General features: G+C 35.7%; 1 protein-coding gene across 2 annotated transcripts in view; it reads left to right on the top strand.

The window, feature by feature from the left end:
* Positions 1-17439, top strand: part of PTPRQ (protein tyrosine phosphatase receptor type Q) — a 288444-nt gene that overhangs the window by 77198 nt on the left and 193807 nt on the right. For both annotated transcript variants that reach the window (XM_066257585.1, XM_066257584.1), the window contains exons 20-24: positions 7557-7728; positions 9139-9300; positions 9406-9585; positions 10183-10290; positions 10432-10713. In XM_066257585.1, the coding sequence (XP_066113682.1) occupies positions 7557-7728; positions 9139-9300; positions 9406-9585; positions 10183-10290; positions 10432-10713 (904 nt within the window). The remainder of the gene's footprint in view (positions 1-7556; positions 7729-9138; positions 9301-9405; positions 9586-10182; positions 10291-10431; positions 10714-17439) is intronic.

Here is a 17439-nt window from a genome sequence, read left to right as displayed (position 1 = left end):
TAGCTGTTGAGAGGAGAGACTACCCTAACTCCAGCTCATGGAAGTTTTTTTCCGCACGAACTTCCCCTACAGGGCTATTCATTTTATCAAGCCAGCAAGGAGAGTCTATATGATATAATGCAATCATGGGAGTGATAGTCCATCATTTTGCCTTATTCTGTTGGTTAGCTGCAAACCATACATCCCACCCAGGTCCAGAGTAGGGGATTACACAGGACCGTGAAGAGCAAAAAAGAAGGATAATGGGGGAAGAGAGACTACCCACCATACTCTCTCGGTATACTACTTTATATTTCACATACCTATTAGCATAGCTTTTTTTCAGATTTAAGTATGTTAATTTTAATTATAAAAGTAATCAAACAAAAATTAAGAACAGCTAGGGAAGGTATGTATGTATCTATTTATGAAATCTAAGTCTTCACTATAGCAGAAAGTCAATAGATACTGTCTAAAATAAGTAAGTCTTAGCAGGAAGTATAATAAGCATATTATTTAGTGATTTTAGTCATGAGTAATACTGGAAGTTAGTAAGGCATGAAAAGGAATTTTTATCTTAATCTTTCATCATCTCTTTTGTTTTTAACCATGTGCACATATTATGATGATGAAACTTTAAAAATATATTAAAATATACTCTTATGCTAGGCTTAATCTAGTATCATCACTTTCTGAAAAAAATTTCCAGTGACTCCTTAATCATTTATTTGTTTCTTAATGAATAAGGGTTACTTAAGCAAGCTGAAATATGTGTAAGATGTTACTTTCAATATTGAAAAATTAAAAAAAATACATTGGAAACTTAAATCTCAGGGTGTGAAGATTTTTATTTTAATTCCCAAACTTATCTATGAATCTCATTTATAATGTTCCTACTAAATTGAAAATCCAGCCTTTGCTAAAATATTTGGTCAATTCTGATCACAGGGCATCCACTACCACAAGCCTGGATTCTGTCAATAAACTTTAAGACATTCTTCTTTATGGTCTCATAAAGAAGATAAGTATAAATACTTGAGATAAGTATTTATTAATGAACTACAAAATTTCAGGTATTTTGTTAGGTCCAAAAATATATAGATGAATAGGAAACTACCCTGTTCTTTTACTATTTTGAACTAAATAATTGTCCTGTAGTATTTACTGGTATGTCCTGTCTCTCTTCTCTAGACCCATGCAGTAGATTATAGTAGCTTTGAGTTTGGGATTTGAAACTAGAGAAATGTGTTCCAATCCTGCCTCTGCTCTCACTGGTAATGGGAACTTGAACAAATGACTGTGAAATAGAGATACGAATATTCATGTCTTTGTGCTATAGTGAAATGATAGCTCATGGGTTAAAAAAAAGTGTTTAGAACTGTTATTTGACACAGAGTAACTTTAAATGTTTATCTTTACAGTAGTAATAATAAGACATATCAATTTTACTTTTTATCATTTGAAGACTGATGAGGAACATCTTCAGTCTATCCTCAGTCATGGTTCATAGGTCCTCCCTGTTTCTGATCACTCTACTGTGTGTGTATGTGTGTGTGTGTGTGTGTGTGTGTGTGTGTGTGTGTATATATATATATATATATATATATATATATATATATATATATATATCTTCCTGTTCGTCAATGAAGCCTCTTACTTGGCTGGACACAGTATTCCATTTGTACTCTTACTAGAGTCAAACTGAACACAAGTATTTTCTCCTTTGGTGTAGATTTCCTGCTTCTATTAATTCAAAGAACAGAATTAATTTTGGGGTGGGGGACTCACTCTACTGAGACTGAAGTCTGAAGTACCCTAAAGTCATCTCTCCATGGACTGCTTGTTATTTGAATTTTATACACAGATCTCATCTCGTACTTTTTCTTCTGGTAGAACCCTGAGACAGTTTTTCCCAAAAGACATTTTCTTGCTACCCAGCGTTACAAATTTCTAAGATTCATACAGATACATTTTTTTAATCCAAAATATTTCTCAAGTTTATCGCTGTTTGTCACTGGTGAACATAAGAAGAAGGCCAGCTCGATGCTGGCCAGCTGTTATGGAATGAGGCTGAGGACAGTACTCAAATAGAGTTTAGGAATGCTTGAGATAAGTTTACTCTGTTGAGTATTAAGAACATGAACAGAATAAAGCCTTATGGCTCTTTTTGCCCAAATAATGTGTGGAATGATGTGATATCCATTAGGATGTTTCCAAACATATGCTAATTGCAAACTTTTCTTTTTATCATTGCTTAAAAATAGATAACATAAATCCTGATATAGACTGTAATAAAATATAGAAGCATTTCTTAAGAATAAATCTAAATTTTCATTGATTCTGCATACTTCCAGAGAGTCTTAATCGAAAGATATAATTTAGAGCAATATAGATAGATATATATTTTGCATTTGTATTAAATAAATCAGAATAACTATAATGAAGATTATTGCATGTGCCCTGGCTGGATAGTTTGGTTGGTTAGAGCATTTTGGGGAAAACAGGTGTTTTAGGCTTGGTCGCTTGTACTTTGCGTGATTAGTGCATGAGCACATGGCTGTGCCATGTGTGCACAGTCTATGTAAGGCTATGGGTGCTTTCCCTCAGGGTGGATGGTGTATTGCCAGCCCGCCACAGTGAGGAGTGTTTTTGCTGTCTGTTCGCCTGCTGCCATGAGAAGAGCTTTTCCCCTGCTTGTTCATTCATCAGCCGTTTTGAAACTCTATTAAACGGGAATGGCCCAGTGCTTTCTGGCTCTGCAGTTTCTCTACCTTGCCCGAAATTAATGTACGCCTGCCTGGCCTCCGCCATTGGCATTACAAGCATCATTTTGAAGTGTAGAGGTTGCTGGTTCGATCCCTGATCAGAACACATACAGGAAAATCTCAATGTTCCTTTCTTTCTCTCTCCCCCTTCCTCTCTCTCTGAAATCAATGAATAAAAAATAAAATAAAGTTTAAAAGGAAAAGATTATTGCATGTAGAATCAAGTTGGTTTATTCAGGTGGATTTGCAATTTAACTCTAAGGACTTCTAATTCTTTCACATAAATTCCTAAGATTCCTGGGTAGTTTATGAGAGGCCTTTCATGTTGATTAATTGTGACATTCCCTGACTTCGTTGTTCTCAGCTGGGAGTGATTTTGCTATCCAGGAGATATTTGGCAATCTCTGAAGAAATTTTTTGTGATCACTGCTAGAAGGATGCTTCTAGTGAGTAGAGACCAGAGATCTTCTAAACTTCCCACAGTGCACACAGCAGATTGTCAGTGGTGCTGCAGGTGAGAACCCTGGGCAAATTCAATGAGTCCCAGACTTTCAGATATTGCAATGGATTTTTTTCCTCTGCATTTTCCTTATTTCTACTTCTGCTGTGCACTGCCCCTTCCTGTTACTTCTTAGGATCTAATTCTTTCCTGTCATTTTTGCTCTTAAATTTTTTTTCAGGCCCTGGAGGGTTGGCTCAGTGGTAGAGCATCGGCCCAGTGTGTGGAAGTCCCAGGTTTGATTCCCGGTCAGGGCACACAGGAGAAGCACCCACCTGCTTCTCTACCCTTCCCCTTCTCCTTTCTCTCTCTCTCTCTCTTCCCCTCCTGAAGCCAAGGCTCCATTGGAGCAAAGTTGGCCTGGGCACTGAGGATGGCTCCATAGCCTCCACCTCAGGCACTAGAATGCTCTGGCTGCAATGGAGCAACGCCCCAGATTAGCAGAGCATCGCCCCCTAGTGGGCATGTCGGGTGGATCCCGTTTGGGCACATGTGGGAGTCTAACTGCCTTCTGCCTTCTAACTTTGGAAAAATGCCCCCCCCAAAAAAAAGCCATATTTAAAAAAAAGTATTTTTTCATCTTTTAAAAAACCTGATTAATATCTAATGTTTCTTCTTTTTATAGAGGCAAAGTATGAGAAATATCATTTCATGGCACCCTTTGTGATAATTAATAACATTCTGCATTATTATTAAACCAGTTATTATTCAAATCATTGCCCAAGTTAAGGAAGGTCTTTCCAATGAATTCCAGAACTGGGGAGAATTACAGATTCAGGCCAACTCTTACCTTGAAATGGTGGTATGTCAACAAAGATGCTTAACCTAGTTAATTGATGGGATGCTATGGTTTACTCTCAATAATTTATCTGACATGGGTATTACTATTGAAAGATTTAATGCAAAATCATCGTTTGGGGGAAATTCTTTGTAGTACCATGTTGCGCCTTCTACAGTGGTTTGTACATGAGATTCTCAGAGGGGCTGATTGATAGCTGAAACAGCTGTGTGGATTGGGCATAAACCATTGACTGAAATAGCAGAGCATCTCTGAATGACGTGTGTGTGGTGCACATCCTCCCTGACTTTCCTGTGGAGGTAGAGCTGAAGCGAGCCGCTGGAAGACACGAGACCTTTCACTTGTTCCATATACAGTTCCCTTCCCAGAGCTTTCTTATTACATTTGTTGAGTAGAGCATCTAAGTGTCTTCCTGCTTTTCATCAAGATACTTTTCTGGATAAATGTGTAACAAGATTTAGATCATTTAATCTCAAAAATATCATTTGGAGAATTGGACATTTTCTTGAATCTTTTCTCCATTCTTTCATCTCTCAAAAAAGTTAGTATTTTAAATAACCTCCCTTTGTAGATAATTAAATAAATAAACTGCCTTAAAATATCTTGTTTTCCTGAGATGTATTTTCCTGAGCATCTACTGTTTTTTGAAAAACTATACTAAGTGTTTTATATTAAAAAGGAATAAAAATAGACCCTGTTTCTGGGTCTATGAGTAAAGACAACCCAAAAACATATAAGATAATTAAAAGACAGCTGTACCGTAACTTATAAATAAATAAAAGCTATATTGTGAATTAATTATAAATTCTGAGGAAATTTATAATTTAGAATAAATAAGGTAATTTTTCTTTTTTTAAAGTTTTTGAAGTGAATTTTGAAGCACAACTTGAAAAGAAATAGACAAAAAGAGATAAGCTTTTGTACTTTTAAAAAAAATATTTCATTTTGGAAAATTTTGAACAGTCCTAAAAGTAGAGAAAAGAGAATAAGGAACTCTCTGTTATCCATTAGCAGAATTGAATAATTATCAACAGTCTACCATTCTAGACTTAGCTCTCTGCTATTGCTGTTGCTACTTCTGTGAGTATATTTTTATTTATTTTTATTTATTTTATTTTATTTTTTGTGACAGAGAGAAAGAGAGAGGAACAGATAGGGACAGACATGAAGGGAGAGAGATAGGAAGCATCAATTCTTTGTTGCGGCACCTTAATTGTTCATTAGTTGCTTTCTCATATGTGCCTTGACTGGGGGGCTACAGCATAGCGAGTGACCCCTTGCTCAAGCCAGCGACCTTGGGCTTCAAGCCAGTGACCATGGGGTCATGTCTCTGATCCTACGCTCAAGCCAGTGACCCTGCACTCAAGCCGGATGAGCCAGTGCTCAAGTGAGTGACCTCAGGGTTTCGAACCTGGGTTTTCTGCATATCAGTCCGACGCTCTATCCACTACATCACCACCAGTCAGGCTGTGAACATATTTTTATTTTATTTATTTATTTTTTTTTAAACATTTTCTTTTCTTTTTTTTTTTTTTAATTTTATTTATTCATTTTTGGAGAGGAGAGAGAGAGGGAGAGAGAGAAACAGAGAGAGAGAAGGGGGGAGGAGCTGGAAGCATCAACTCCCATATGTGCCTTGACCAGGCAAGCCCAGGGTTTTGAACCGGCGACCTCAGCATTTCCAGGTCGATGCTTTATCCACTGCGCCACCACAGGTCAGGCTGTGAACATATTTTTAAATAAATTCCAGGCTTCACATCATTTTGATCTTACATATCTAAGTACAAATCTCTGAAGAACATGGACGTTTTAATTCATTCAATTATTTCAGTACCACAACTAACAAAATTATTAATATTATTTTGGAATCATCTAGACTGGGATAGTCAACTTTTTTATATCTACCGCCCACTATTGTATCTCTGTTAGTAGTAAAATTTTCTAACCGCCCACTGGTTCCACAGTAATGGTGATTTATAAAGTAGGGAAGTAACTTTACTTTATAAAATTTATAAAGCAGAGTTACAGCAAATTAAAGCATATAATAATAATTACTTACCAAGTACTTTATGTCAGATTTTTGCTAAGTTTGGCAGAATAAATCTTTATAAAACAACTTACTATAGTTAAATCTATCTTTTTATTTACATTTTGGTTGCTCCACTACCACCCACCATGAAAGCTGGAATGCCCACTAGTGGGCGGTAGGGACCAGGTTGACTACCACTGATCTAGACAATATTTAAATTTTCCAATAATTTTTTTTTTGTATTTTTCTGAAGTTGGAAACAGAGAGGCAGTCAGACAGACTCCTGCATGCACCCGACCAGGATCCACCCATCATGCCCACCAGGGGGTGATGCTCTGCCCATCGGGGGCGTTGTTCTGTTGCGATCAGAGCCATTCTAGCACCTAAGGCAGAGGCCATGGAGCCATCCTCAGTGGCTGGGCCAACTTTTCTCCAGTGGAGCCTCGGCTGCGGGAGGGGAAGAGAGAGAGAGGAAGGAGAGGGGGAGGGTGGGAGAAGCAGATGGGCGCTTCTCCTGTGTGCTCTGGCCAGGAATTGAACCCGGAACTCCTGCACGCCAGGCTGACACTCTACCACTGAGCCTACCGGCCTGGGCCCCAATTATCTTTAAAACTTGCATTGGAGGTATGTTCTAATTAGAATCCAGAGCCCACACATTGCATTTGGTGATTCAGTCTCTTAAGGCAGCATTTTCTTTTATTAATATTTAGTATTATTTTCAAGGTTGACAGTCTATGCAAAATACCTAATAGTATTTGGCCAAAACACCCTTTTCTCATGCTGGTGTAATCAGTTATGCTGTTTGGGGAGGGAAAAGGGAGAAAGTCATCTTGTTATCCCAACAAGAACATTTAAATATTCATACTCTGCTCCTCCTACATTTTACTTCAATATCTGCCACTTTGGTGAATTTGACATGTATGAAATACATTGTGGGACCTAGGAATAATAGCTGTTACTTAAAATAGTTCTTAGGTCTTTAGCTTTGGCTAAGTCTGCCATGAACCCCGTTTGAAAACTATTGCCGTGTAGTTTGGGTTGTGTCTGTAATTTCACTTGGTCTTAGATAAACTACTATTATGTATTAAGCAGTCATGCAGGCCTCTCACATCTGGTTTAAGGCAGTATGCCTAGAATACTTAACTTTTTTGGGGAAAGCACTTAAAATGTTTTAGCCCTGACATCTTTGCATAAGGATGTTGAATTTTACAATAACTGCAGTCAGAAGCAAATATCTACTTCTTCCCATAATACAATATTGATCCCTTACAACATAGGAGTGACCGCAGTATGTTAAACAGGGATACAAGATTTTAGTATCTTCAGAATGAAAGTTTGGAATGTAAATGAGACAGGAGTTAGAGGAATAATATTATCTTTAAAGAAAAGTGTGATGCCAAAGTTACTAGTTTCTTAATACTTGAGTAAAGTCATTAAATATAATGGCTATAAGCAGTCTTTGTAAATGACTATTTTTAATTACAGTTTATAAATGATCCCATCACTCCAGAAACTGTGGAATCAATGGCAGGATTATTCGAGGGTTCAGCAGAGATATCTTCTGACCTGTATGCGATTGCTTCAGTTATGTATAACAATCATGCACAGAATAACTTTCCTCCGAGGAACAGAGTTGAAGACCGGCATTCTGCAGTTGGTAGGTACAATTTTTATGTTCCATGAAGTGCATTTAAACCATCAGTACGAGCTATCACAGATATCAACCTTAGCATAGAGTTCCACCAAATTATTAATGGTTCATAGGCTGGAGTCAGATTTTTTTTCTTCTGTAACTGTCGGATAACCTCATGCAACAAATGGAAATGCCACACAGGCAGGAGCTGGCCCCTCCTAACCCATTTGACCTTCCTCCTAGAGAAAGTAGCACCCTAGAGTCTTTGGCCAAGCTGCATAGACAATCAGTTATTACAGTTGCCAAAGCAGGTGTGATGAGGAGGGATTAACATATCTTCAAATCATTTGCAGGCCTCACACACTCTGCAGCTTTTGACTAATAGGTTTTCAAATGTCACTAAGGGTAAATAGGTCAGAAAGTTACAACTCTAGTGCATGCGGTAATAAACAGGTGTAGGTGACCCCAGTGATGTGGTGATGTCATTAGTATATACACTTGCTCTTGAGGGTCAGTGGATCTTATTGTTTCTAAAAGAAGAATGCCATTTATAGCAAATTAAAAATACTTGGTTAAATAACACAGATTTAAATGATATCTCTGGTTTTTCTGAAATGCTAAGTGAGAAGAACATTTTTCCCTTATCTTTTCCCTGATTGATATTTGTCCTGTTCCAAATTAAAAGTGTTTTTTTTATTGATGGTAAAATTAGTAAAAAAAAATCATATTACCTTCAGTATACATTTATTTCATTTATTGATTTATTCATTTTTCTGTACAAAGAAATATGGAGGCAATGTTACAAATGAAGAGACCCATGTTTTCTGATACAGGTGTTTCCTTAAACACTTGAAATTTGGCCTAATTGTTAATTAACATTATTGGAAGTACAAGTACTAAATAAATAAAAGAATTTCACGCTTTTTGAAATCCTTATTCAGGCAAATTTATGTATCAGTTATCCAATCATGCTTACTTTAAAATATTACTGGGTTTACTGAAGGTATGGTAAATTTTGAGTTCAAATAAAGGTCTCATTTTTATATTTCACATTATAATCTAGCAATGATTTATAATATTTCAATTTGATATCATTGTCTAGTCTGTCTTTTCAGAAAAAAAATTCCTAGCTAGTCCCTTTTAGCATGTTATATGTTCTCAAAACACAAATCTCATGTTTCTAGGATAGTGTTTAAAAACTAGCAAAACCATATTATGAGCACAAAATATTTATAGATATTGTTGGAGAGTACAGAATTCAGCATAGTTAATATTATTTACATATCAACCTATCATATAAAAGAGCAATGAAGAGATTGATGAATAATGTGAAATCAGGTTTAAGATTTCACTGTGTGACCAAAAATAATTTTGATCATAAACCCAAACACCTTTTTTTTTTTTTTTTTAAAAAAACACACTGATTTCAAATAGGAACTACATGGAATCAGTATATCACTGACATCACTGCTGAACAGCTGTCTTACGTTATCAGGAGACTCGTACCTTTCACTGAGCACATGATTAGTGTATCTGCTTTCACCATCATGGGAGAAGGACCACCAACGGTTCTCAATGTTAGGACACTTGAGCAAGGTAGGAATGCGTTTCCTTTGAATTAATTTCCTGCAAATATTGCTCTTGCGCATTGTAATACATTTTTCTTTTCATTCATATTAATTGTTCATTCTTCTTTTCAAGTGCCAAGCTCCATTCACATTATAAACTATAAAAATATTAGTTCTTCATCTGTTTTGCTATATTGGGATCCTCCAGAATATCCCAACGGAAAAATAACTCACTATACCATTTATGCAATGGAACTGGATACGAACAGAGCATTCCAGATGACCACTGTAGATAACAGCTTTCTCATCACAGGTAGAACTAAGCTTTGCTTTTTTAAAAAAACCATTTCTATTCCGATGGACAAGATACCTAATGCCCTGCAGGAATGGTGTTTCCTCATTTCAGATTTTGTTGTGCTATGCTGCCATGGATATCTTTAAAAATACTGAAGAAATAACTTGATTAAATGTGTTTTCTTTATATTTATCTACAAAGAAGCAAAGTCATCAAATAACAAGTATTTTAGGAATTTACTTAATCCTGGGTATCTTATTTCTGGTATATTAGAATAACTCAGTATTGAAGGCTTGAAGGAATAAATGTGAAAATCAGCTCAAGTAAATGAGCCAACATGGTGTTTGTGCCAAATCAGCTATATACCCTTTGCAGTGTGCCAAAAATTACTTTCCAGCCTCAAATTATTCTGTAATATTTTAGGAAAGAACTAAAGCATCATCAACATGGAAAGATTCTCAAGCCCAAGGAATTGTGGGAGATTGGGATTATAAGGAAACTGATTTGCGGAGTCAGTCTCCCAAGTAAATTATTTTCACTATTCCTATGACAAGTGGCACTAATATAAGAGTGTTGTTTTAATGAATTTAAACAAATTGCCTGTTGTTCTTATAGGGTTAAAGAAATACACAAAATATAAAATGAGAGTGACTGCCTCAACCCATGTTGGAGAGAGTTCTTTGTCTGAAGAAAATGACATCTTTGTGAGAACTCCGGAAGATGGTAAGACTATTGGGGCAGTTTTAATACAAACAAGCAAGTGGCATTCCAAACTCACTGCCAACTAGGTCATGCTGCCTTTTGTGTCTGAAGCCATAAGCTTAAAAAAATACATGTATTTCAAATTTCCTTTTCTTCCCCCAGAACCAGAATCATCACCTCAACATGTGGAAGTTATTGATGTTACTGCAAATGAAATCAGTTTGAAGTGGTCACCACCTGAGAAGCCCAATGGCATTATTGTTGCTTATGAAGTTCTCTATAAAAATATAGATACCTTATTTATGAAGAACACCTCAACAACAAATATAATTTTAAGGGACTTAAAACCTTACACCCTCTATAACATTTCTGTGAGGTCGTATACCAGATTAGGTCATGGCAATCAGTTATCTTCCTTACTCTCTGTCAGGACTTCTGAGACTGGTAAGTTCTTTGTTTAATAATATGTAGTAATGAAGTAAACATGGCTGACAGTTGCTATATTGTTTCTATTTTACTTAACCTAAAACCCCCCATTATTCCATCTGTGTAATCCAAAATTTTATTTGCTTTTTTTCTGGCAAAAGTGTGGGAAAGGGCTTTGCCATGCAATTTTTTTTAAAAGTATGATTTGCATAAAAGAGAACTCCAAAATAAAAATCAGCAAATTTTATAAATGAAAGGTCTTGAGAAACTAAAGATGTTTCTTAGTGTGGCTGTAAATTTGGGAATTAATATCTACTTGCTTTCAAATGTGGCAAAAGCAGAGACAGGCTTATAGAAATAGATCCCTATACTCTGAAGAGGTGTGTCCATAGAAGTGCCTAGCGGGAGCACCAGAGGGCACGCCTGGGGAAGCCTAAGGGAGGAGGGAGCCTTGACCTGTAGCTTAAGGAATCAATTGGAATGGGCAGGAGGACCTTCTAGTGGCCGCATGGTGGATGGCGAGGGGATATCTCATCTAAAGGAACTACTGCAGGCAAGGACTTCCTTGTGTTTTGAGTTTCATTGATGCGATGACAGACAGCACAAAGGAAGATATTTTACTTGACGGTCTTAGTTCTTTTGTTTATGTTTATAATCATGTATTGGAGCATTGCTCTTATGTCAACTTTATTGTGTGTGCTGAGAATTAAGAACTAAATATAAATTTACTGTTTTATCCCCATATGTAAAATATATTTATTGACTAGCAACTGGCTGAACGGTAGCTTAATGCCCAAATCTCAGCGACTTCAATGGCTCCACCAGATCCTTTATGACCGTCGCTGACCTTGAGGATCATGAAATCTAGCAAAACCACCTTCCTTTCAGTGAAAGTATCTTTTTGAAACTGGCCAAAGAAATTAATTAAATGAAATGGCACCGTGCCCATAGCGAGTGGCATTGGTTATAATTGCAGAAACAAGAGAGTGATGAAAAGAGCATTTTTGTCTCATTAAGAGTTTCCTCCTGTTAAGCAAAACATATTTGATATTAAACTCCACATTTTCATATTTCATTGCTTATATAGATATTGTACTTAAATATTTTTGTGAAAAAAATCTACTCTTTACCAGGGCTAGTTTTACTTTATTTTACCCTTGGTCAAAGAAAGAAACAAGCATATTTTAAGTACTGATATAATGTCATTAGTTTTGCTATTGGCTTTCTCAAAAATTTCCTAATTGTATTCTAGAATAAAGTATTAAGGTATTATTATCTTCCTTGCCTAAAGAAAAATGGAGATCTGAGAAGTTTATCCCAGTGGGAATATCACTGGAGAATAGAATGAATTTTTACCCACCTAAAGTTAATAATAATTGGTGGGTATTTAATAGCTTAAGGTTATACAGCTGGTAAGTGATGACGCTAGAATTGGAACCCAAATCTCTCTGACTGTAAAGTCCATTTCATAACATGTGCTGTTTTAGAAGTCATCAATAAAGTTGGTAACATAAATATGTCTAGGATCTTTCTGTTCAGTGTTACCAGTGATATTTTGCTGTTTTGGGGTCTAAACAGCATTAGGAAGGAAAGTGAGATTTAAAAAAGCTTTGTTATGATATTAAACTATAACCATATTCACGAACACATCAAATCTCTCACTACTTAAGTGGTCACAGCATCACGAATAACTTACTTTTATGACTCTGTATAGAAAATCTTTTTTTTGGTCGCTAATTATTACATACATACAGTTTGTTACTTAGTATTTAAAAGTAAATTGGATATTTATTTCATTATTTTTTGTATGAGCTTAATTCTAAGGTAGGGATAATAGTAAACTATAAGTGAATATAAGACTTTAACTTGAAATGTCATTTAAAATGTAAATTTTTGTATTGGAAGTATCTTAGGAAACATTTCATGAATGAGGAGACCTAGGCATGTTTGGATAAAATGACTCAAAAATTATTGTAGATAAGAAGTAATGTTTAGACTTGAAAATAAGAGTCCTGACAGTCATTTAAGGCTCCTGAGCTCATGAGAAAAATAGAGAAGGGAGAAAAATAGAGAAGGGAGAAAAATAGAGAAGGGTAGGGTTTACTAGCTCGCCCCCCTGTTAGTATTTATATAATTGGGTCATCTTTACACTAGACACTTCAGAATCAAAAGAAGTCTAAAAGTAGGGCATAGGACTCAATGCTCATAGTCCTAATTTCTAGTTCTCTGTCCTAAATTAGGGTACTGACAAAGTTTGTGAAATATTCTCCATCAGGATGGAAATAATGGACAATGAAATCTACATTAGTGACTTTCCCTAGATCATCTTTACTACTATTGAGCCGCCAGTATATATCTTTTTGCAAAAGAGGAGGCTAGAATTTTAAAGTGTCATTTGAAACAGGATATGCTAAAAAAAAAAACCTTTCTGTTCCCAGGGCTCACTATGCTTATTAAATACAACAATTTTATCCTTACTCTTATAGAAAAAAAAAAAGAGCCCACTTTTCATTATTGTTTCATGAGAAATGGAGAAATTTTCTAATTCAGTAATGTGTTAATAGTACTAATTACAAAAAGGAGTAAATTATTTGTTCAGATGTTTTATTTTGGTTGGGGAATCAGAGTTTACTAATGCTTGAAAGTAAAATACTAAACTCTTATGTTGAAACAGGAAAGATCAATACAGGACTCTGTGTGTATGCTTACATATATAATGTACAGTTGATAAGCAAACTTCATTTTAGTTTATATTTTATTTATATTATACTTACTGTGCAATAATCACATAAAGAACTTCCGTTTCCATACAAATTACCCTCTGATGATCTATATATTCTCTTTCCTTTTTAAGACATAACTTTCTTTACAGTAAACCTTTAACCAAATGCCTTGAATATGGCTGACTTTGGGCAACAACTATCAGTGGATAGTAACTTAACTGTTGACCAAAATTTTGTGGAGGACTCTATGCATTTATATTAATTAATAACATTTTAAACTTATCTACATGAGATTACAACTATGTATGCCAAACAGCAATCTTTTGGCTTACACAAGATGACTTCCCACTTTCTATTTTAGTATCCCCATGATCTAAATTATTCATTTTTAATTTTTATATAGTTTCAGCTCCTTCCTTCCTTCCTTCCTTCCTTCCTTCCTTCCTTCCTTCCTTCCTTCCTTCCTTCCTTCCTTCCTTCCTTCCTTCCTTCCTCTTATAGAGACAGTAGAGACAGAGAGAGGTACATATAGAGCCAGACAGAGAAGAAGGGAGAGAGATGAGTGGCATCAATTCTTTGTTGCAGCTTCTTAGTTGTTCTTTGGTTGCTTTCTCATATGTGCCTTGACCAAGGGCTAAAACAGAGTGAGTGACCCCTTGCTCAAGCCAGTGACCTTGGGCTCAAGCCAGAAACCTTGGGCTTCAAACCTTTGGGCTCAAGCCAGTGACCATGGGGTCATGTCTATGATCCCATGCTCAAGCCAATGACCACATGCTCAAGCTGGTGAGCCCATGCTCAAGCCAGATGAGCCTGTGTTCAGGCCAGCAACCTTGGGGTTTTGAACCTGGGTCCTCCACATCCCAGTTTGATGCTCTATCCACTGCACTACCACCGGGTCAGGCAGTTTAGCTTATTTCAGCTAACTATAATAATTACCTATTATTCTTGAGTTATCTATTTTACACACTACTATAATTGGAAATACTATGCCATTTCAGAAAACTGAAGAGTGCGTCATCAATCTCCAAAATTAATGTCATCAAGTTGGTCTTGCTTTATTTCTCCTGAAGATACAACACTGGTGATCCTCTAAGGATTAATGAATTAAATGCAAAGAATGACAGACTCGGTCAGGGGTGCATATTTATATCCTGACTTACTGGGAGGCGGGCAACTCCAGAGGGACAACTTAGAAAATGTCAATGATATTTTTCAAAATCAGAAGTTGGAGGTATAAATTAGAGCATAACATCACTAAGTCCTTTTTTCTTACTATTAAAGAGCTATTCAATTTTACTTATTTTTCTTAGTTGTGAGTTTCTGCTTTGTTTTTAATACATTCCATATCATGTTGAATGTATTTTTTCATTCATTGAACAGATATTTATAGACTCCATATCATATACTACCACTCCAGTAGGCATTGTGGATATAACAATAAGACAAAATACCTACCTCCTGGAAGTTCACATTTTTAGAAGGGCCACAGAAAATAAGCCAGTAAAAAATAATACATATGACTTTTGGTAGTGGTAAATTCTACTACAAAAAAATATGAGGGAAAAAATAGAGTTATAGAGTAGTGAGCATCTTTTTGAGATAGAGGTCTAAGAAACGGTCTCTCTGAGGATGTTAGATATACTCAGAGATATTAATAGTTTCTATGATTAAATTAGAGGAGAATGAGAAAGAAGAGTGTTGCAGAAGGAGGAATAGTAATTGCCAAGTTCCTGAAGTAAGAAGACACTTTATACAGTTGAGGAAGAATAGACTATTTCTGTCATTCAAGCAGTGTGAGTTATGGGGGAGGGAATTAGCAGATCATCTGAGAAAGACAGACAGAGGTGGACCATGCAGACTTTGGGCCAACAATGCAGGAGGTTTGGTTAATTCTAATGGGAAACTGTTAAAAAATGATGAGATAAGAACCTACTGTGATTGGCAGTTATAGAAGACTGCTGCAGAATATGTTGGATTTGGGAGTGAAGGGATAAATCAAGATTACTAGGGTTTTGGTCTGAATATGTGGGTGAATAAATGATGGGAAGGTAAGAAAGAGGTGACTTAGGAGGAATTTGGTAGTTTGTTTGAAATATTCAAGCTCCGGACATGAAGGCAGTTGGGTATATGTTTAATTTTTTAAAATTGAATTTATTGAGATGACACTGATTAATAAAATTGTATAGATTTCAGGTGCACAATTCCACAATACTTTATCTGTGTATTACATGTGTGTTCACCACCCCAAGTCAAGTCCCCCATCATTACCATCTATTCCCTCTCTACCTTCATCCATCTCTCCTCCCCACTTTCCCTCCTGCATTACCCACACTCTTATCTGTGTCTATAAGTTGTGTGTGTGTGTGTGTGTGTGTGTGTGTGTGTGTGTGTGTGTGTGATATGTTTAAAAGTCAGGGAAAGAATCCAGAGTTGATAACATAAATTTGAGGCATCATCATAATAAAAGTCAAGGGATGAGATGAAGTAACAACAGGGTGAGTGTCCTGAATATGAAAAGAAACTTACAATTATGTCCTGGGGCAATATAACCTATAGACTTTAGGAAGTTGAGAAGAAACCTTTCAAGGACTAGCAGAAATGGCCATTGAGGTAGGAAGAAAATCAGGACAATGTCATGTTATGAAAGGCAACGATTTTTCAAGTGGAAGGAATTTATTTCCTATGTCAATGCTGCTGACAGTGAAGTAAGATGAGGGTACATGCAATTGATTACTGATTTGGCAACATGGCAACCATTGATGATTTCACAACAGTAGGTTTCATGGAAAAAGTAGGGTGGTGAATGCCTAACTTATGTGGAATTAAGGGAGAATGATAGGTAAGAAAATGGATAAAATGAATAAAGTAAATTTTGAGGAATTTTGACCAGAGCAATCATTGAAAGAACAAGTAGAATCATCAGTCCTTTCTTTTTCTACTGTGATAGATAAAATGTGTGTGTTTAGCACATGTATAAAATGATAGAAATAACTTATAAAAAAGAAAGCTTATAATCCATCTGAGAGGGAATAACTTCAGGTCTTTTCCTGGTGTTATTAAGACAATCTCTTTTTTCACAATGAAGTCTCTAAATACTATTTTTATTTTAAATTTTTGCTTTGGATTTATTGGAATTAATAAATCTGAAGTTTGATACCTTTCAGTGATTTTGAAAGTTCTCAGCCATTATATTTTCAAATATGATTCCCTTATTCTAAACTGTATGTCTAACTGACATTTTATATTTTTCATATTTTCTTTCTATGAGCTACATTCTGATAATTTCTTTAATACTATCCCTTTCACTAAAATTTTCTCCATTTTTATCTAATCTGTTTGTATACATCAAGAGAATTTTAATTGCAGTTATTTTGTTTTTCTCTTCTAGAAAGCCTGTCTGGTTCTTTATCAGTCCTGCTTGGTTACTTATATTATTATTTAAAGATTCTTTGTTTATATTTTAAAATATGTTTTCTTTCTTGAAATATACTAAACATCTATATTTTTATTTTTTAGTAAGTTCAATAGCTAAAGTCTTTTGAAGTGTTTGTGTGTTTTGAAGTCTTTTGTGTGTTTGTGTGTGTATGTGTTCTTTTCTTTTCTTTTGCTTTGCTGGCTTTAGCTATTGGTGCCTGATTTGCTTGGGTGTTCAGTGATTTTATCAGTGAGCTCATACTCCTTGAAACTTTATCTGTGGTAAATTTATGTGACCTGACTTGAAGTTCAGTTTCTTCAAAGAAGATTTATGTTCACTTCTGCTATTTGCTTTTGAATGATAGCAACTCAGGATTACACATTTATTTTAATCTAAATTCTGAAGTAGAGGTTTTTTCCAGGCTGTATAGACATCATGGAATTGGGCCACATAGGTTCATAGGGACAAACTTGCAGTTCCAAAATTGCATAATTGGTTTTTTCCTTTCCCACCTCTTTAGAGGAATGACAAGAGAAAAAAAATTGTTTTCTGTCCTCTTTTGTATAGTGGGTTTACTTCTAACTTTTCATTTCCTGAGAGTGAATG

This window comes from Saccopteryx bilineata, chromosome 2, assembly GCF_036850765.1.
Source record: "Saccopteryx bilineata isolate mSacBil1 chromosome 2, mSacBil1_pri_phased_curated, whole genome shotgun sequence".
Lineage (NCBI taxonomy): Eukaryota > Metazoa > Chordata > Mammalia > Chiroptera > Emballonuridae > Saccopteryx > Saccopteryx bilineata.
The sequence above is the reverse complement of the archived record's forward strand: the minus strand, read 5'-3'. Positions and strand labels throughout refer to the sequence as shown.